The sequence below is a fragment of the Lissotriton vulgaris genome, chromosome 11 (genome assembly GCF_964263255.1).
Source record: "Lissotriton vulgaris chromosome 11, aLisVul1.2, whole genome shotgun sequence".
In the NCBI taxonomy this organism is placed as follows: domain Eukaryota; kingdom Metazoa; phylum Chordata; class Amphibia; order Caudata; family Salamandridae; genus Lissotriton; species Lissotriton vulgaris.
The window spans coordinates 393,416,691-393,432,713 of record NC_141699.1 but is presented as its reverse complement, the minus strand read 5'-3'; the positions used below and the strand labels follow the sequence as shown (position 1 = coordinate 393,432,713).

General features: G+C 39.7%; 1 protein-coding gene across 1 annotated transcript in view; it reads left to right on the top strand.

Annotated features, from left to right (window-relative positions):
- LOC147679853 (protein transport protein Sec24C-like) overlaps positions 1-16,023 on the top strand; it is a 257,445-nt gene that overhangs the window by 115,754 nt on the left and 125,668 nt on the right. Inside the window, exons 10-12 of the mRNA XM_086943414.1 lie at positions 11,377-11,492; positions 12,583-12,777; positions 13,276-13,369. Of these exons, the coding sequence (XP_086799540.1) occupies positions 11,377-11,492; positions 12,583-12,777; positions 13,276-13,369 (405 nt within the window). The remainder of the gene's footprint in view (positions 1-11,376; positions 11,493-12,582; positions 12,778-13,275; positions 13,370-16,023) is intronic.

The following is a 16,023-nucleotide window of genomic DNA, read 5'->3' as shown; positions in this document are numbered from 1 at the left end:
ATTTGTGGTAGGCACGGGGAGACAAAGCGATTTGCCTGGAATCACAGGATGTTGAGCTGATGCCGAGATTCGAACGTAGCTCCCCAGCTCTAAAGTTCGCAATTCTAGAACTTGTGGCGGGAGGTGTGTCTAAAAGTGTTTGTCGCTGCTGGCCATCAATGAGAGAGACCTGTGCATTTTTCAAATGGGTGGTGAAAAAATCTGAGTATGTTGCTGGAGATGTGGGCCGCCGTGCCACCAATGTACTTACCGGGGGAGGGTAAACACCCATTATTCCGCAACTTTCTTTCCGCATACCATCACTCTGCATACTTTCATTACGAAAGTACCATGACTCCGCAATGCCATTATAACGCATGGCATTACATTTTATATGCTTTTACCACGCATACATTTACAACGAATTCGTTGTAAATACATGAATGGTAAAAGCATGTTTTTTTTTTTAGTGTTTGGATAAGGTAAGTATGGGTATAGGGGTATATGTTTTGGGGTACTGAGGTATATATTTTGGGGTGTTCGAGTATTTTAAGGGTTCAGATATAGTTTTGGGTTATGGGGTACAGGGGTAGTTTTAGGGTTTAGGATTAGGTATGGGTTTTTGGGCACAGGGGTATTTTTAGGGTTCAGGGATAGGTTTGGTTTTGGGGTACAGGGGTATTTTAGGGTTCCGGGGTAGGTTTGGGTTTTGGGGTACAGGGGTATTTTAAGGGTTCAGGGCTAGGTTTGGGGTACAGGGGTATTTTTAGGGTTCAGGGGTAGATTTGGGTTTTAAAGTACAGGGGTATTTATAGGGTTCAGGGCTAGGTTTGGGTTTTGCGGTACAGGGGTATTTTTAGGGTTTAGGGATAGGTTTGGGTTTTGGGGTACAGGGTTTATTTATAGGGTTAAGATAGGTTAGTGTTTAAGGGTGTTGGGGTATTTTAAGGAGTAAGGGTGGGTTATGATTATGGGGTGCAGGGGTATTTAAAGGGAGCAGGGTGGGATTAGCACACGATATGAGACATGGCATGAAGGGCGGAACGTAACACACACACCCAGCGTTTGTCACGCCCCCAGCACACGCCCACAAGGGACTACTTTGCTGGCACGGTTCTTTTACCTTTTAAATGTATATGTTGGGCGTCTGCATAGCCTATGTCCTTCTGCTGCAACTGCCCTTTACAACGCTGTATTGGGTGATGTGATTGGTGCTGTGGTTCCTGAGATTACCCGCCTCAAAGGTTTGGGCTCTCTCTTTATTATATTAGTATGGATATATATTTAAATTTATTACCTACTGGCGGTCCCCAGTGGGTAGTTATAGTTAGATCCTATTTTCCATAGGAAAAGCATTTATTGATGTGCTAATAACTTTTGGGTTGTTTGACGAATCTTCGCGAAATTCTCCAAAAAAAGGTCCATCCAGGTCAGCTCCCATCCTGAAAATTTAGGGGTGATTCGTCAAATGGGGGCTTAGAAAAAAGGGGGTCCCAAAAAGGGTTTTCTCCATGTTAATTTCTATAGGAAACTTTAGCCAAGGCTACAGCCCGAATTGCTGAACGGAATTACACCACATTTGGCAAAAAGGTAGGGCTTGGTTCAGAAAGCGACCTTTTTTAAATGGTGTAAATCAATTCAGTAGTTGCTGAGAAATAAAAAAAAATAAGAGTAAAAAAATCAAATTCCCATAGGAAACTTTAGGCAAGGCTACAGCCCGAACTGCTGAATAGAACTACACCAAAATTGGCAAAAGGGTAGTTCTTGGTTCAGAAAGCGACCTTTTGTAAAATTTGCAAATCCGTTCAGTAGTTGCTGAGAAAATCGAAAAATAAAAATATCGATATCTAGGGGCGTGGAGGGTGTACGAACCCTCCTGACCACTTCATTCTAATTGGCTGCCAACACTCCAAACCAGGAAGTGTTGACAGCAATCTTGTGACTCAGTAGAGCTGAGTCACAAGAAAACAGTAGAAAAAAGATAAAAAAAGAAGAAAAGAGGGCAGGTAGAAACACCATGATCCCCTAGCCCTGCTCAGGGGTTCCCACAAGGATCCCCAGAGCCCAAAAAAGCATTTTTGTAAAAGAAAATTGGCAAAATTTATGCTGGGGTCGCGAATCCCGCTGAAATATATATTTTTTAAAAGCGCTGGCTCCCGCGCTTCATTTAATTGATACCCCCTGGGTGGGCCAGGTTCCGGGGGCATTGCCCAAAAATATTAGCAGGGCCCCTGCAGCCTCAGGGACCGCCACCTCCCCGGGCCGGCTCCTGCAGTGTCCCGGGGGGCCCACCCCCGGGACACTGCTATTTGATATGGCAGGGCAGGAGCCCTGCGGCTCCTGCCCTTCCATAGCAAAATCTGCTTTGGATTTTGGAAGCGAGAACAGGTTTTGAGCTGTAAACAAATAAAGTGTGGAGAGGTCCTAATACCCCCTATGCTGCCCCGGGGACCACCACCTGCCCGGGGCTCTTTTCTTTAATTTTAAAATGTGTTGGGGGGGGGGGGGGGGGGGAGGCTTGAGTCCCCCCACGCCCCGGGTACCACCACCACCCCGGGGCACTCTATATTTAAATTTGTAGTTTTGTTACGGACCCAAAGGACCACCACATTTGGAATGTTGGGAGGGGGCCGCGCTGCCCCCCTCCAGGAGCCCTTGATGGCCCTAGGGACCGCCACCCCCCCCATCCACCTCCCCCATGGCTGGCTCCTGCAGTGTCCCTGGGTGCCCAACCCCGGGACACTACTATTTGCTATGGCATGGCGGGAGCCCTGTGGCTCCCGCCCTTCCATAGCAAAATCTGTTTTGGATTTTGGAAGCAAGAGCAGATTGCTTTTCCACACGGGAGCTGCATGTTAGCAGCTCCCCATGTGGAAAAGCAATGCCGGCTCCCGCAGGAGGTAGGGAGCAGGCGGGACCGTGGGGGCATTGGGGCTGATCACACATACTGAGTGATCAGTCTTGCAGTGATATGCTCCTGAGATTTTAAAGCGTTTATCGTGAAATGGAGTCATATTTTTGGTATTGACTCCGAATTGACAAGCTTTGCATTAGCTGCACTTTCGAAACCCTGTGGCTTGTTGGAGCCATGTATTTTGTGGTATCCCTTCATAACTACTTTCTAGTAAAGCATATTCCATGGGGTATGCTCTCCTATAAGTAATGGAAGGATTTCTCTGAATTAATATGCCTATAACTTAGTTCCCTTTAACTTCATACAAATGCTTGAGAAATGATCCCCCTCAGGGCCTGATCTTGGTTATTTTATGTTGGGATTAATCTAATGATTTAATTGTTTTTGTTCCTTGAGTCCCTAGTCCTATTAGAAATTAACAGGGATTCTCTGCCTTTCTGGTTAACTATTTCAACTGTTCTTTCTAATAAATCTCTTGAATATCCCTGCTCTCTAAATCTCACTATGTATTGTCTCTTTCTGATAATCCTCATTGTAGCACTGCAGTTTCTCCTTAATCGTAACATCTTCCCATAGGTGCATTTTCTATTTATAATTTTAAATTGTATAATTGGAAATTATTGGAAAGTAAGAACACCAAGATTGCAGCCTGAAGTCTCTAACCAGCAGGAGCCGCAAGGAATGGTTCTGAGTAAAAACACCTAACAAATTGCCTAGGAACAGATGTGGTCTTGAGTTGAGCTTCTGGGCACTGGTTGTGCAGAACATACCGATGAACATAGCGCTTAAACATTTGCTATGACTCGCCTGGAGCCCATAGAACACAGTCAAATGCCATGAACAACAGACTCTGGGAAAGGTGAGTAGGTTGAGTGGATCCAGTGATGCCACAGGCTATGTAATGTAGCTAGAGTCCACACAGCATGACCAGAGGCTGTGCCCTACGGGCTCAGTGGTCAAAAGGGGTTCACAGGCGGCATGGTTACAGGCCTCACCTTGAGTCCACAGGGCAAAGCTGAAAGCTTTGGGGCAGGGGGGATGTGCATGAGGCACAGCCATAAACCTTGCTCTGAGCTCTGAGCTCACAGGGCATGGGGAAGGGCTGGGCCCTCTGGCCTGTTGTGTTAGGGAGCAAGCAATTAGGATATGGCTGTAGCCTTAGGTTTATGCCCAGTGGGCTTCTGTGGAGTGAAAATTATGGCCATGTAATGTGCCAAGAGCCCAAAGGAGACCATGTCTTGTGCCAGTGCTCACAGGACTCAGCCGTCAGCCATGCCTAGCAAACTCTGAATGCAGAATGTTCCACAAAGCTTTGCCCTACCACCAGAAACTATGCCCCAGAGTCTGCCATAAGCACAGGTAAAGGCGTCTGGCAATGAAATCTCCCAGCCTATGAGCTCTTAGAATCTTCTGCTCATGGCCTTAGGACAAGGGCATAGAATGTGACCTATATTGAGACTGACCCAAATAAATTTACTTCCCGAATATGGCCCCCAAGGCATGGAACATGAATTCAGATACTCAATTGTCCATCTGCATTGGAAATAGTTTCGGGAATTAGACGTAAAAATAAAATGCGGTCTGTAATGCAAGGCTAGTGGTCTATAAAGTAATATATAGATACTATGCAATAAATGTAACTGCAGGTCAGAATCCTGATCACAGTGTTTAGGAGATTTCATGAACTTAGCACATGTGCTTTAGATGTTGTCAAGTGGGAAATAAACTACTCAGTTTTTAGTGTAAACTGGGAGGATGATCTTGACTCTGAGATGGTTAGACAATCCAATTAGGATAACAGAGTACTGGAGATGCGCGAGCGCGTCAACCAAGATGGCCGCCGCCACCGGAGCTCCGTGAACTCCACAGCCCATAACGTCTTGTTTACGACGAATTTGTGATAAAAAGTCGGCGAAAATACCGGCGCTTGCCTCCCTATGCAACTCCTTACCTGTGGAGTCTTTTCCTGACGAATTTCTTCAACGGAAGTGCATTTGCTGGCTTCATGGTTCCTGCTCCCAGCTTCACTTGCAGGTACTGCCGGCTTTGAATGCCTGGGGGCGGAGTAAAATCTGTGACAGAGCCTGGCTTGGGCCTAGCCACGCCTACAGCCTAGTTTAGCTGCTGCACCTATTGCTTTAGAGAGATTTTCGACGTTTTTGTTCCTATTTACGTCATTTATCTCACTTTTTGAGGTGGATTTTCCTTATTTTATTATTCCTACGTAGTAGTGAATATTTTTTCACCTCAGAATGGATTCCAAACAGTCAACTACTAATAAAAGGAAGCAGCAGGTTTCTCCTCCTCCAACTAAATCTAAGGTGGTGGAATCCTCAGAACCTTCTCTTGCGCTAATTTTGGAGGAAATTAAGGCATAACGTCTGAATACTGACACTATTGCCTCAAAAGTCAAAAATGTTCGGAAAGATATGGCTTCCATTTCAATGAAGGTTTCTGACAATGTCATTAAAATTCAAGATAATAAAAACAAGTTGGACGCTTTTACTCCTTTAATGGCCAAAATTGTTCCAATGCATACTCAATTGTTGGACATGGAAAATCGCAATAGGCAATATAATCTTCTCATTTTTAATTTGCCTGAAGACGTTGAAGGGACCAATTGCCGACTCTATCTAGAATCTCTTCTACCAGGTCTTTTGAATATTAAATTCTCCGAAAAATTTGAAATTGACAAAGCCCATAGAGTCCCATCTCACCGGAACCCTCGACATACTAGGCCACGGAAAATGATTTTTAAGGTGCTGCGCCATCATCATTTGGTTCTTATTCGAAAAGCTGCCAGAGAAATTCCATCGTTGTTGGTGAATGGAACCAAAATCTTTATTCACCAGGATTTTGCTAAAGAAACTGTGGCTATTCGTAAAGAGTTTTCTTCCCTTCGTCCACAGCTGAGGAGCCTTGGTTTCAAATATGGACTTTTTGATCCTTCTACAATGCGTGTGTGGAAAGACATTGTCTCCAAATCTTTTCAGCGCCCAGAAGATCTCCGGTTATTTCTTGATCAACAAGCTCCTCCATCCATGGATACTCAAGACCCTAATTCTTGAATTAAGTTCGTCTGACTTCATGTGTCACATCTCTGCATAATTTTATTCATGGGCTCCAACGGTTACTGGCCATGCTTGAGGAACGTGTGTGCGTTTCTTTGTCTCTATTCATGTTTCTTGTTTGTCCTTTCTCTCTCTTTTTTGTTTCTTCCCTTCCTATTTTCTGCATAGAGTTACTCTTTTAACATGTCTTTTTCTTCCTTCTTCTTGTTCTGATTTCCTTCTTTCCTTCCTCTTAAATCTAAATGGCTAATATTCATATTATCAAGGTTGTTTCTCTCAATGTAAAAGGTTTAAGACCTCCAGTAAAACGTACAAAAATTCTAGATTATTTAGGTAGTTGTAAAGCTGATATTTGTTTTGTTCAAGAAACGCATGTTGAAGATAAAGTTTTACAATATATGAACAAAAAATGGGTAGATTATATTGTCTCCTCACCTGCTAAAGGTAAAAAGAATGGGGTCGCTGTTTTCTTTGCTAAGAGATTGCATTGTCAAATTCTTAATAAGATTTCAGATTCTGAAGGCAGATATATTATAGTTAAAGTCAAAATACATGATTCTATTTTCTTTTTGTTTAATGTTTATGGTCCTACAGCAGATGATCCTGCTTTTTGGGCTACTGTTACAACTGAAGTTTTAAAGTTGGGAAAAGTTCCCTTGATTTTTGGGGGAGATCTTAATGTTTTTGCAGACCCCTTACTAGATAGATTATCTACCTCTAGGTTTCGACCGTCCAAGATCTTTCATGCCTTTAAGACTTTTCTTCATACCACTAGGTTAGCTGACATTTGGAGGTTACACTATCCCACTGGTAAGGAATTTTCTTTTTTCTCCAATCCTCATAATTCCCATTCCAGAATTGATTATTTTTTACTTTCCCCCTCTCTCATTCAATTGGCAAATAATCCTACTATTGGTACTATTGACGTATCTGACCATGCCCTGATTTCTTTTGTTCTAAATGTCTCGTCTTCTTTTGCTAAGCAATCTAGATGGCGTATGAATACTGATATTGTCCTTAATAACACTCATAAGCCCAAGTTGTTGCAAGCGATTCAAGATTATTTTACATTTAACCCGGAAAACTCTACCTCTGTTAATAATCGGTGGGATGCATTTAAAGCTTATATCAGAGGTTCTACAATTTCTATTATGGCACATGAGAATAAGAAATTTAATTCAAATATTAAATCCTTAGAGAAACAAATAGCTCATTTTGAACGTTTATTTATTACTTCTAGTGATCCTCAATATAAACTTAAACTACAAAAGCTTAGATATGAATTTAATGCTATTCTTAGTACTAGGGCTGGGGTCCAGCTTTCTAAGTCTAATGCTAGATTCCATTTTAATTCCAATAGGTCCGGTAAGCTCCTTGCTAATTATTTACGTATTAAAAGGGATAAAACGCAGATTACCTCCATTCAAGGTCCTCAAGGTAAAATTGCGCTTTCCCACAATGATATTGTTCAAGAATTTTTACATTTTTACTCCACCTTGTATAATAAACCAGATTTTTGTGATGATTCTCTAATTGATGCCTTTTTAAATTACTCTAATTTACCTCATATTTCTTCCTCTGATAAACTTGAGTTGGATTCCCCTATTACTACTGATGAAATACTGGCTGCTATTAAATCTCTTCCAAAAAATAAATCTCCTGGTCCTGATGGCATCCCTGCCGAATTTTATAAAGAATTTCAAAATCATCTATTACCTTATTTGCACCAGATTTTTTCTCACTTTTGTTCATCAGGCACCATTTCGGGCTCTTTTTCAGAAGCCTTAATTGTGGTACTTCCCAAACCTGATAAAGACCCTACCCTTGTCTCTAATTACCGTCCCATTTCTCTGATTAATCAAGACTGTAAATTATATGCTAAAATCCTTGCCTCTAGATTAGCTCCTGTCCTCCATTCTATTATCCACCCTGAACAATCTGGTTTTATGAAAAATAGATATTCTGCTAACAATACTAGAACATTATTACATATCATTGAACAAAGCCCTGCTCTCCTTGTCCCTGCTGGTGTTATGGCATTAGATGCGGAAAAAGCTTTTGATAAAATCCATTGGCAGTTTTTATTTAAAACTTGATTATCTTTTAATTTTGGTCCATCCTTTATTCGTATGATTTCTGCTTTATACTATGCTCCCACTGCTCGATTGTTTATTAATGGTCAGATTTCTAACCAATTTTCCCTTTTTAGAGGTACACGTCAGGGTTGTCCCTTATCCCCTCTTTTATTTTTATTGGGAATTGAGCCTTTTCTTAATTTCATTCGTAAATCTGATCATATTCAGGGTATCACTATTAAAAATGTTACTGTCAAAACTGGCATATGCTGATGATGTGTTATTATTTATTAGTAATCCTGCATCATCTGTTCCATTTTTGCTTGATATTATTTCTAAATATTCAGTTGTATCAGGATATAAATTAAATGTTAGTAAAACTGATTTTTTTCCTTTAAATATGCTTTGTACTCCTGATATGTTACCTTCACAGGATATTGTTTGGCAAAAGAGTAAGTTGAAATATCTTGGTATATTATTTTCATCTTCCTTGCCTGCTACCTTGAAATTAAATTGTGATTTCATTTTTTATTATATTAAACAAAAAACCTCCAAGTGGTCTTCCCTTCATCTTTCCTGGTGGGGAAGAATGGAATCTATTAAAATGAATATTGCCCCGAAAATATTTTATTCTCTTGCAATGATACCAACTCAATTCCCACTCAAAGTTTAGAAAGATATTGATAAATTGTTATCTAAATTTCTTTGGAATAATAAACCTCCTCGTATTGCTTATAAAAAATTGAAAATTCCTAAATGCCAAGTTGGTTTTGCCTTACCTGATTTCTATTTATATCATAAGGCTTTCATCTTAAAACAGAGCTCATTATGGTTTAATATGTCACCTATTGTTAATCCTCCTATTTGGTTTCATATTGAAACTTCTCTTGCAAAACCTTTTCCTTTGCCATCCTTATTAACTATGTCTCCTACCTCTAAGATTATACATTCCTCGTCCATAATCAAATCTTCCAGATTAATTTTTAATGATTTAGACTCTAATTTTGCAATTCCTTTACTTTCAAGGTGCATTTGTCTTTATGGCATAGTGCTTTAATAAAATTAAACAGAAATGTTTCTTTTTGGTCTTCATGGATTGCTAAGGGTATTTTCTTTCTTAAAGATGTTTTCTTAGATGGTGCATTTATTCCTTTTACTCAACTCCAAGTAAAATTCAATCTGCCAATGTCCGATTTGTTAAAATACCAATTTCTATGTAATTCCATTTTAGATTCATTCCCAGATGGTATCCCGTCTGTATCCTCAGCTGACTTTTTAATTTATATCAAAACTGTTTCTGTGTCTTCAAAGGCAGTTTCTGTATTTTATAAAAAACTTACTATTTCATTAGGCTCCAATGTTGATATAATTTCCACTTTTTGGAATGCTGAACTTTCCATTTCCATTTGAACTGATTCATGGTCATTAATTTGGACTAATAGTATTTCTGGATGGTTACCAGTTTCACTTTATCAAACCAATGCTTATATTTTGTTTAATTCTTTATGGACTCCATTACGTTTATTCAAAGCTAAAATTATTACCATCAAACCTATGTTGGCATTGTAATTTACATCCTGGTTCTTTACGTCACATGTTATTTGATTGTCCTATTATTATGACATTTTGGTCTGAAGTATGGAATGTGATATTGAAAACTTTGCCTATTTCTGATTTGCTTACTTATAAATTGTTAATATGTAAATCTGTTGCCTTAATTACTCCTCTTGAAGATGCTGAAGCAAAGTTATTTAATTTTTTGGTTTCGGCTGCGTTCAAATCAATTACTTTTTGTTGGAAGGATGCTACTTCTCTTTCAGTTCATGCTTGGTGGTCTTGGATTATCTTTACAAGAAGAGGTGCTCAATTATCTTTACAAGGTGTTCATCATAATTCTTTGCATTTTCAATCGTTTTGGTCACCTATAGATTCATATATACAGTTATGATTCCTGTTCTTTCAATGTTATTATGTTATTTATTGATTATCATACTGTTTTTGTAGCTATTTGTTGGTAACTCTATTTGGTTAATTTATTATGATATGAATTGTATATTTCCCTCTTCCCTTCCTTCCTACCCTTCCTTCTTCCCTTCTGTTTTTAGTTATCCTTTCATTGACGTTGGTTTTATGCGATGTAATTTATTTGTGACTGCTTATTTATGATAGTGCTTATTCGCTTCCATGTAATTTAATGAATTATCTTATCAGTTTTCTGTATGTATTTCTGTGTTTTTCCTCTGTCAAAATTTCAATAAAATCCTTTTTAACTTAAAAAAAAAAGGATAACAGAGTACTGATCCTCAACTGCTGTTTAGGCGTTGAGGGTCAGTATTAGAGTTTGGCAAAAAACACTATGTAAATTAACCCTAAAGCACAAACAGGACTTAATTAAGAAAGGGTAATTGTTAAAGTATACAGGCACCAATACCAATAAAGAAAGGAGAATAAGGGAAATGAGGGAGTAGAAACATTTGTGCAAAGTTACCAGGTTTAAGCTAAACATCTTAGGTCTCAGCAAAGTGCAACAAATGTTTATCATGGCACAAATTAAGAATTGATGGTCATCATGGTAAATTTATCCCAGTTGCCTTTAAAACATTTAAAAAGTTTGCAGTAGAACACATTTACAATTAAATCTTGAGTCACATCGAATGTTGGAGTGCTTGCTTGCAAATTGAATCCTCAAAGTCTTTGGGAATTCAGCATAAAGTGACTGGTGGATATTGAGGTTCTCTATAGCAAGTACTTATGAATCAGGAACCAGTTTTATAGCTAGGATAATGGCCCAATATTTGTGAATGTGTGAAGATGCCTGTGTGTTGTTTTTATCTTCCATAGCTCATTTTCAAATGTTAGAAAGTTTGTGGACATGTGGAAGGTGCCCTATAGTCTTCAAACCTTTAGTAAGACCAATTAGAATATAAAGATAGTCTTTTGTTTGAGGTTTGAATCACACATACAGACTGGTTCTGATTCAACAGTATTAGAAATAATACGGTCAGACAAAGAGTCCTGGAATCAACAAATAGTTGTCCATAGTTGTTGCTAGATTTTTGGTAAAGGGTCTCTGTATGTAGGGCTACGAAGCCTAGAGCCATGCCACATTTTTAGGACCATTCCAAAGTAAATGATAGCCCCCTCTTGCTTTTCACTTTCTGCACCACAGAGATGTAGATGGTGTACTTGCCAGGAGTTGTTTGTTCAGCTTGGGGTCATTCTAAAGCCTTTCCTGAAAGCAGTCTCCCTCACAGCAGGGAGTGTAACACTTGAGTATTGGTGATGCTGATTTACGGCTGCAGTCACACTTTTGAAAGTCCTACCTTCTTCTTTGTAGGACTCCTTGCCTCCAGCCTTTCTCTTCCTCATTGATGTGTCGCAAGATGCTCTGCAAAGTGGACTAGTCCAGATGGTATGCGAGGAGTTGAAGGCCCGGCTCTGCACTACACCCAGGTAAAATACACATTTTGAGTAATTCGCCAAATAAGTCCACATAGGCATAGTCTGACAACTGATCTTTCCTCAATCCAGCCCTACTGGCTACTTAGACGTGAGCCGGACATGTATGTGACTCTATTCTGGCTCTACCAGCTGTTCAGATAGCTCTGGACCATCAGAAAGTTATTGGAATCGTTTTTTTGCCCTCTGCAAATTTTTGCAACATTCCTGGTTTTCAACCGTTACAAAGTTCCCAAGGCTTTCCTGTTTACCATCGCCTTCAATCATGCAACTGTTTTCTGCATATTGCAAGATAATTTTAACTGTTTAAGTGGAACATGTTTATATACTCTTTTTATGTGCAATGGGAAACATATGTGGGCTTTTTCTGTGCACTTTAAATTTTGCAGAGGATTTCTATTTAAATAAAAATCCTCACATGCCTCCTCGCCATCTGAAAAAGTTTATTAGCAAAATAAAAATCGGCATTGAATCACAGGGTTCAGCGACAAGAGGTTCCACATGACCCCAGTGAACGTAAATTCTCTAACATTCAAGTACATAATATAAATATATATGTTCTCATGCACAGGGTTCAAATGTTGACCACAATGCAAACTGAAACAAAGGCTTAGCAGGTGCAGAGACTAAAACATGGTATATAGTACATGTTCAGCCTTCAAAATGATACAAAAATGTAAATTTTCAGAGTTGAGAATTTCTCAATCAGGATACCAAACATGATAACAAGGTTTACATGTCTGAAGTTACACTGCTTGGTATCGCAGTTAACATTAGCAAGATGATTGCTTCAGCTACCACAGTTATTCAAAGGCCAATCATAAAAATATCACATACTGTGCAATGGCAAATGTAGGCATTCTTATCTTCATGTTATTCTTTTGTGACATAAATTGTGTCAAAGTCTAAAACTTTACAACCTACACAAAGTTGCAGCGTTTTGTGAGTAACTCAAAAATTACACTCCCAACTTTTGATATTGTACGGCTCTCAAAACCCTCAAACGCACAGTGAAACGATGGTATGTTCATTATCTTTTGTGAGATTGCTTCTCGCCCAATTAATCCCCTGTTCTTTTTCCAAGGGATTCTGGAGACTCTAAGATACCCCCCACCCGCATTGGCATCCTCACCTACAACAGGACTGTACACTTCTACAACCTGAGTTCCCACCTGACTCTGCCACAGATGCTGGTTATGACTGATCCAGCCCATGTGGAAGTGCCCCTGAGGGAGGGGCTGATCGTGTGCCCCGTCGATTCAAGAGACATGCTTGTGAGGTTAGTCAGAGCTATTCACTAACTAACTACTATATATGTACATAGGGCCTATGGACATTGGACAATGAGAAAAAGTGACTCACCTGTTCCATGCATATTTCCAAAGAACTTTCTTAAGAGTTTAGCCCATTCCTGAGCTTTCGTCTGCTGCAGTTGTGCATTAAGTTGGGTATGTTTTCTTATGGTGCAGTTCTAAATTATTGGTTAGGTTGGAGTCATATCAGTTATATGGTCCATTAGTAATGTGCGGTCATGATTGCATTTAGTTAGGTCTTCAAAGTAGGCAGTCATACTTTCTATTGGTTAGATCCTTCTAGGATATGGTTACGCACTCGATTAGTTAGATCTCCCCCTGGTACAATTGTGCATTCCATTGCTTAGGGTCTCTCAGAGTATGGAGTGTGTGATAACGGATTTTTACACCTACAAGTTGCCCTCATTAGGCCTGGTCTGTACCGAGTGCTTGTTACTCACTAAATCCTCCCTTTTATATTCCAGTTTGCTAGATGGGATTCCTGGTCTCTTTGCAGGCACAGAGGAGACGGAAGCCGTATTTACACCTGCAATACGAGCCGGCCTTGAGGTGCTAAAGGTAAGGTGGACCATGCATGGATAAAAGCAAGGAAGAGGTGCTAGCCAATAATAAAGAGGAGAGTGTTGGCACTCATTAATAAAAGTAAACTGCCAGATCTATGCCCACAAGGTTCATGGCCACTGCTGTAAATTCCTGTCACTCTTGATTTTGAGAGGAGGCCATGTGCTGGAGGTGTAGTGTAATGAGAAAAAGCAAGAAATGAAAAGAAAAAGTAATTGCATAGAAATAGTCACTGTAGACTTCATGGGGTTGAAGAAGCGTACACATGTGTCTTTGTGCATATATTTTGGCTGGCAAAATGGATGGTACTCTGTACTCCGAAGTTTACCTCCCTAATGTAAAGCTAAGAAGGTCTTTGGTCTCTGGTACTCCTTAACGTTGTCTATTTTCTTTGCTACAAGTCTAAACCTGGAGAGACAATTTTAGTCAGTGTTCAACACTTATTCCTGTTGCTGGATGCCTTGGGCACTGCAATATAGTCCTCTTTGTTGTTTTAATTTCCTTTTATTCAAATGTTAATAATCACACAAACATAAAAATAGGAAACAGTTTGCTAAGAAAAAGTCAAAATCTTCACTTACCCATATTATCTTTATGCCATCACTACAGTTAATGCTTCTGTGCTTGTCTAGTGTGGGGGTTCTCTGATCAAAGCGCCAGGATGCCCTCTGGGTGACAGGTTTGCGCTCTATAAGTATGCTAAATAAATAAAATAAATAAATAAATAAATAAATAAATAATAATGATATACAATAGTTTCAGAATTGATGGTCTCCTCAGTAGTCTTGTATTGAGCAAAATAGTTCCACGTCCAATTTAAAAAAAGAAATATTAGCAAAGCCAATGTGTATGCCGTTGCCTGACAGCCTTTTGACTTCCTTGATGCTTGTTTTGTTAAGGTTTTGCAAAACTTTATTGCTGTAGATTCTGCCTGACCTCATCAAAAACCCACAACAAATATTTATGGCTTCAAAAGCACATATTGCCATAGTAGAGTTACAATGAAGTTACTCAATGGTTTAAATGGGCTGACCCTGCTGCTTGATGCTGTATAATGTTGTGGGTGGTACAAAACTGTTAATAATACTATAACAGAGGAATAGATTAAATGGACTGGCTAAAAGCCTCTATAAGTAAAGATATTTGGAGGTTAGTGGATTTTTGTTTGGGGTGAATGGCAGTTCATCACAACTAATCAAGTCACTAACCTATTCAGTATTTTACACCCGAGCTTAACCCCTGGATACTGTGGCACAGAGCAGACAGGCTTACCTTAATGAAAATGCATAAAGCATTGAGAAGTACAAAATAGTTAAAACATCTAAAACACTAAAAAAATCCCACTCTTGTTTCTCAAAAGAGAGAAGAATTTAATAAACAAAATTACACCACGGTGTAAAAATCAAACTAAGGGAACCAGCTATATGAATTTTAAAAACATGAAGAGAAAAAGCACCAAGAAAAAGTAAAGCACCAATAGAAGATGCTGTAAGTGTGTCACTGGGACCTAGGCAGGATTTCACTCCAACCAAGCTGGAGCATAGGTCTGATAAACCAATCAGGTTAATCACGGTCAATAATTTTACCTTCTGACTTGGTCACTGTAATGTTTTCATTTTCAAACAGCAGGTGCAGTCCTTCCTCTGTTCTTCCACAGGTCCAGAAATTGTTCTGAGAAGCTTATGATCATGTCCATTTTTGTACAGTTTAGTAGCCAGTGGGTGAGGGACTCCAGGATATTACATAACAAATGGGGAAAAGTCCCCAGGGTCAACCCTACCCACTTATACAGCACAACCTGTTTGCCATCCTGTAAGCTATCCTAAAGTGCACTAGTCTTATGGCAATCCAAGATGGAACAGGCTTTTTGCCATTGGAAGGAGGTTGTGGGTCAGTCGGAGTTCCTTCCTCCTAAGCTACACCAAACAGGTTCTGGGACCACTGAGATGGAGCAAGCTGATCACCATGCGTCCTAGGATCAAGGAGTTTTCTCCTCCTAGGTCTCTTTTTCCACAAGATTATGGATAGGCCTGACTAACCTCTGTCCCTTTGCAGTTAATGAAGTTTCTGCGACCTTCCCAATGGCCCTTCCTGAGCTGAACTGTATTACACTCTCTGCATCCAGCCCATCTTGTCTCCAGACCTAAGTCATTGTCTCTGCTCCTCTGTTCTGGGAGCACTTTAACACCTCATTTAGGTCTTCCACTGGCAGGACAGCTGCTTTCAGGCTAATGCCAAGATCTTCAGACAGGAAAAAGGCAACTTTCTAAAAGTTAATTTTTCTAAATATTTACTAACTACAATATGGAATCAGATTTTTATTAAATATTAAAAATTGTGGTTGAACTATTTGTGTTCTTGTCCCAACCCTGAGATAGCAGAACTAATATTTTATTCTGCACTCATCTTATTTTCTCATAGGACAGCCAGATCCTTCCACAGTGAAAACAGCAGTAGGAGGTTTGTCACTTCAGGGACATGGCAACATTAAAGTTCTACATGTATCCTGTTTAACTACCATGCACCCTACCTCTTGGGCTGCAAGGCCTACCTAGTGGTGACATTATTATTTAAAAGGAAGATTTTCTTCATCTAAAGGGTTATTTTGGCAGGTCGGGATGCAGGTTTAACCCCTCCCATGCCCATGACAA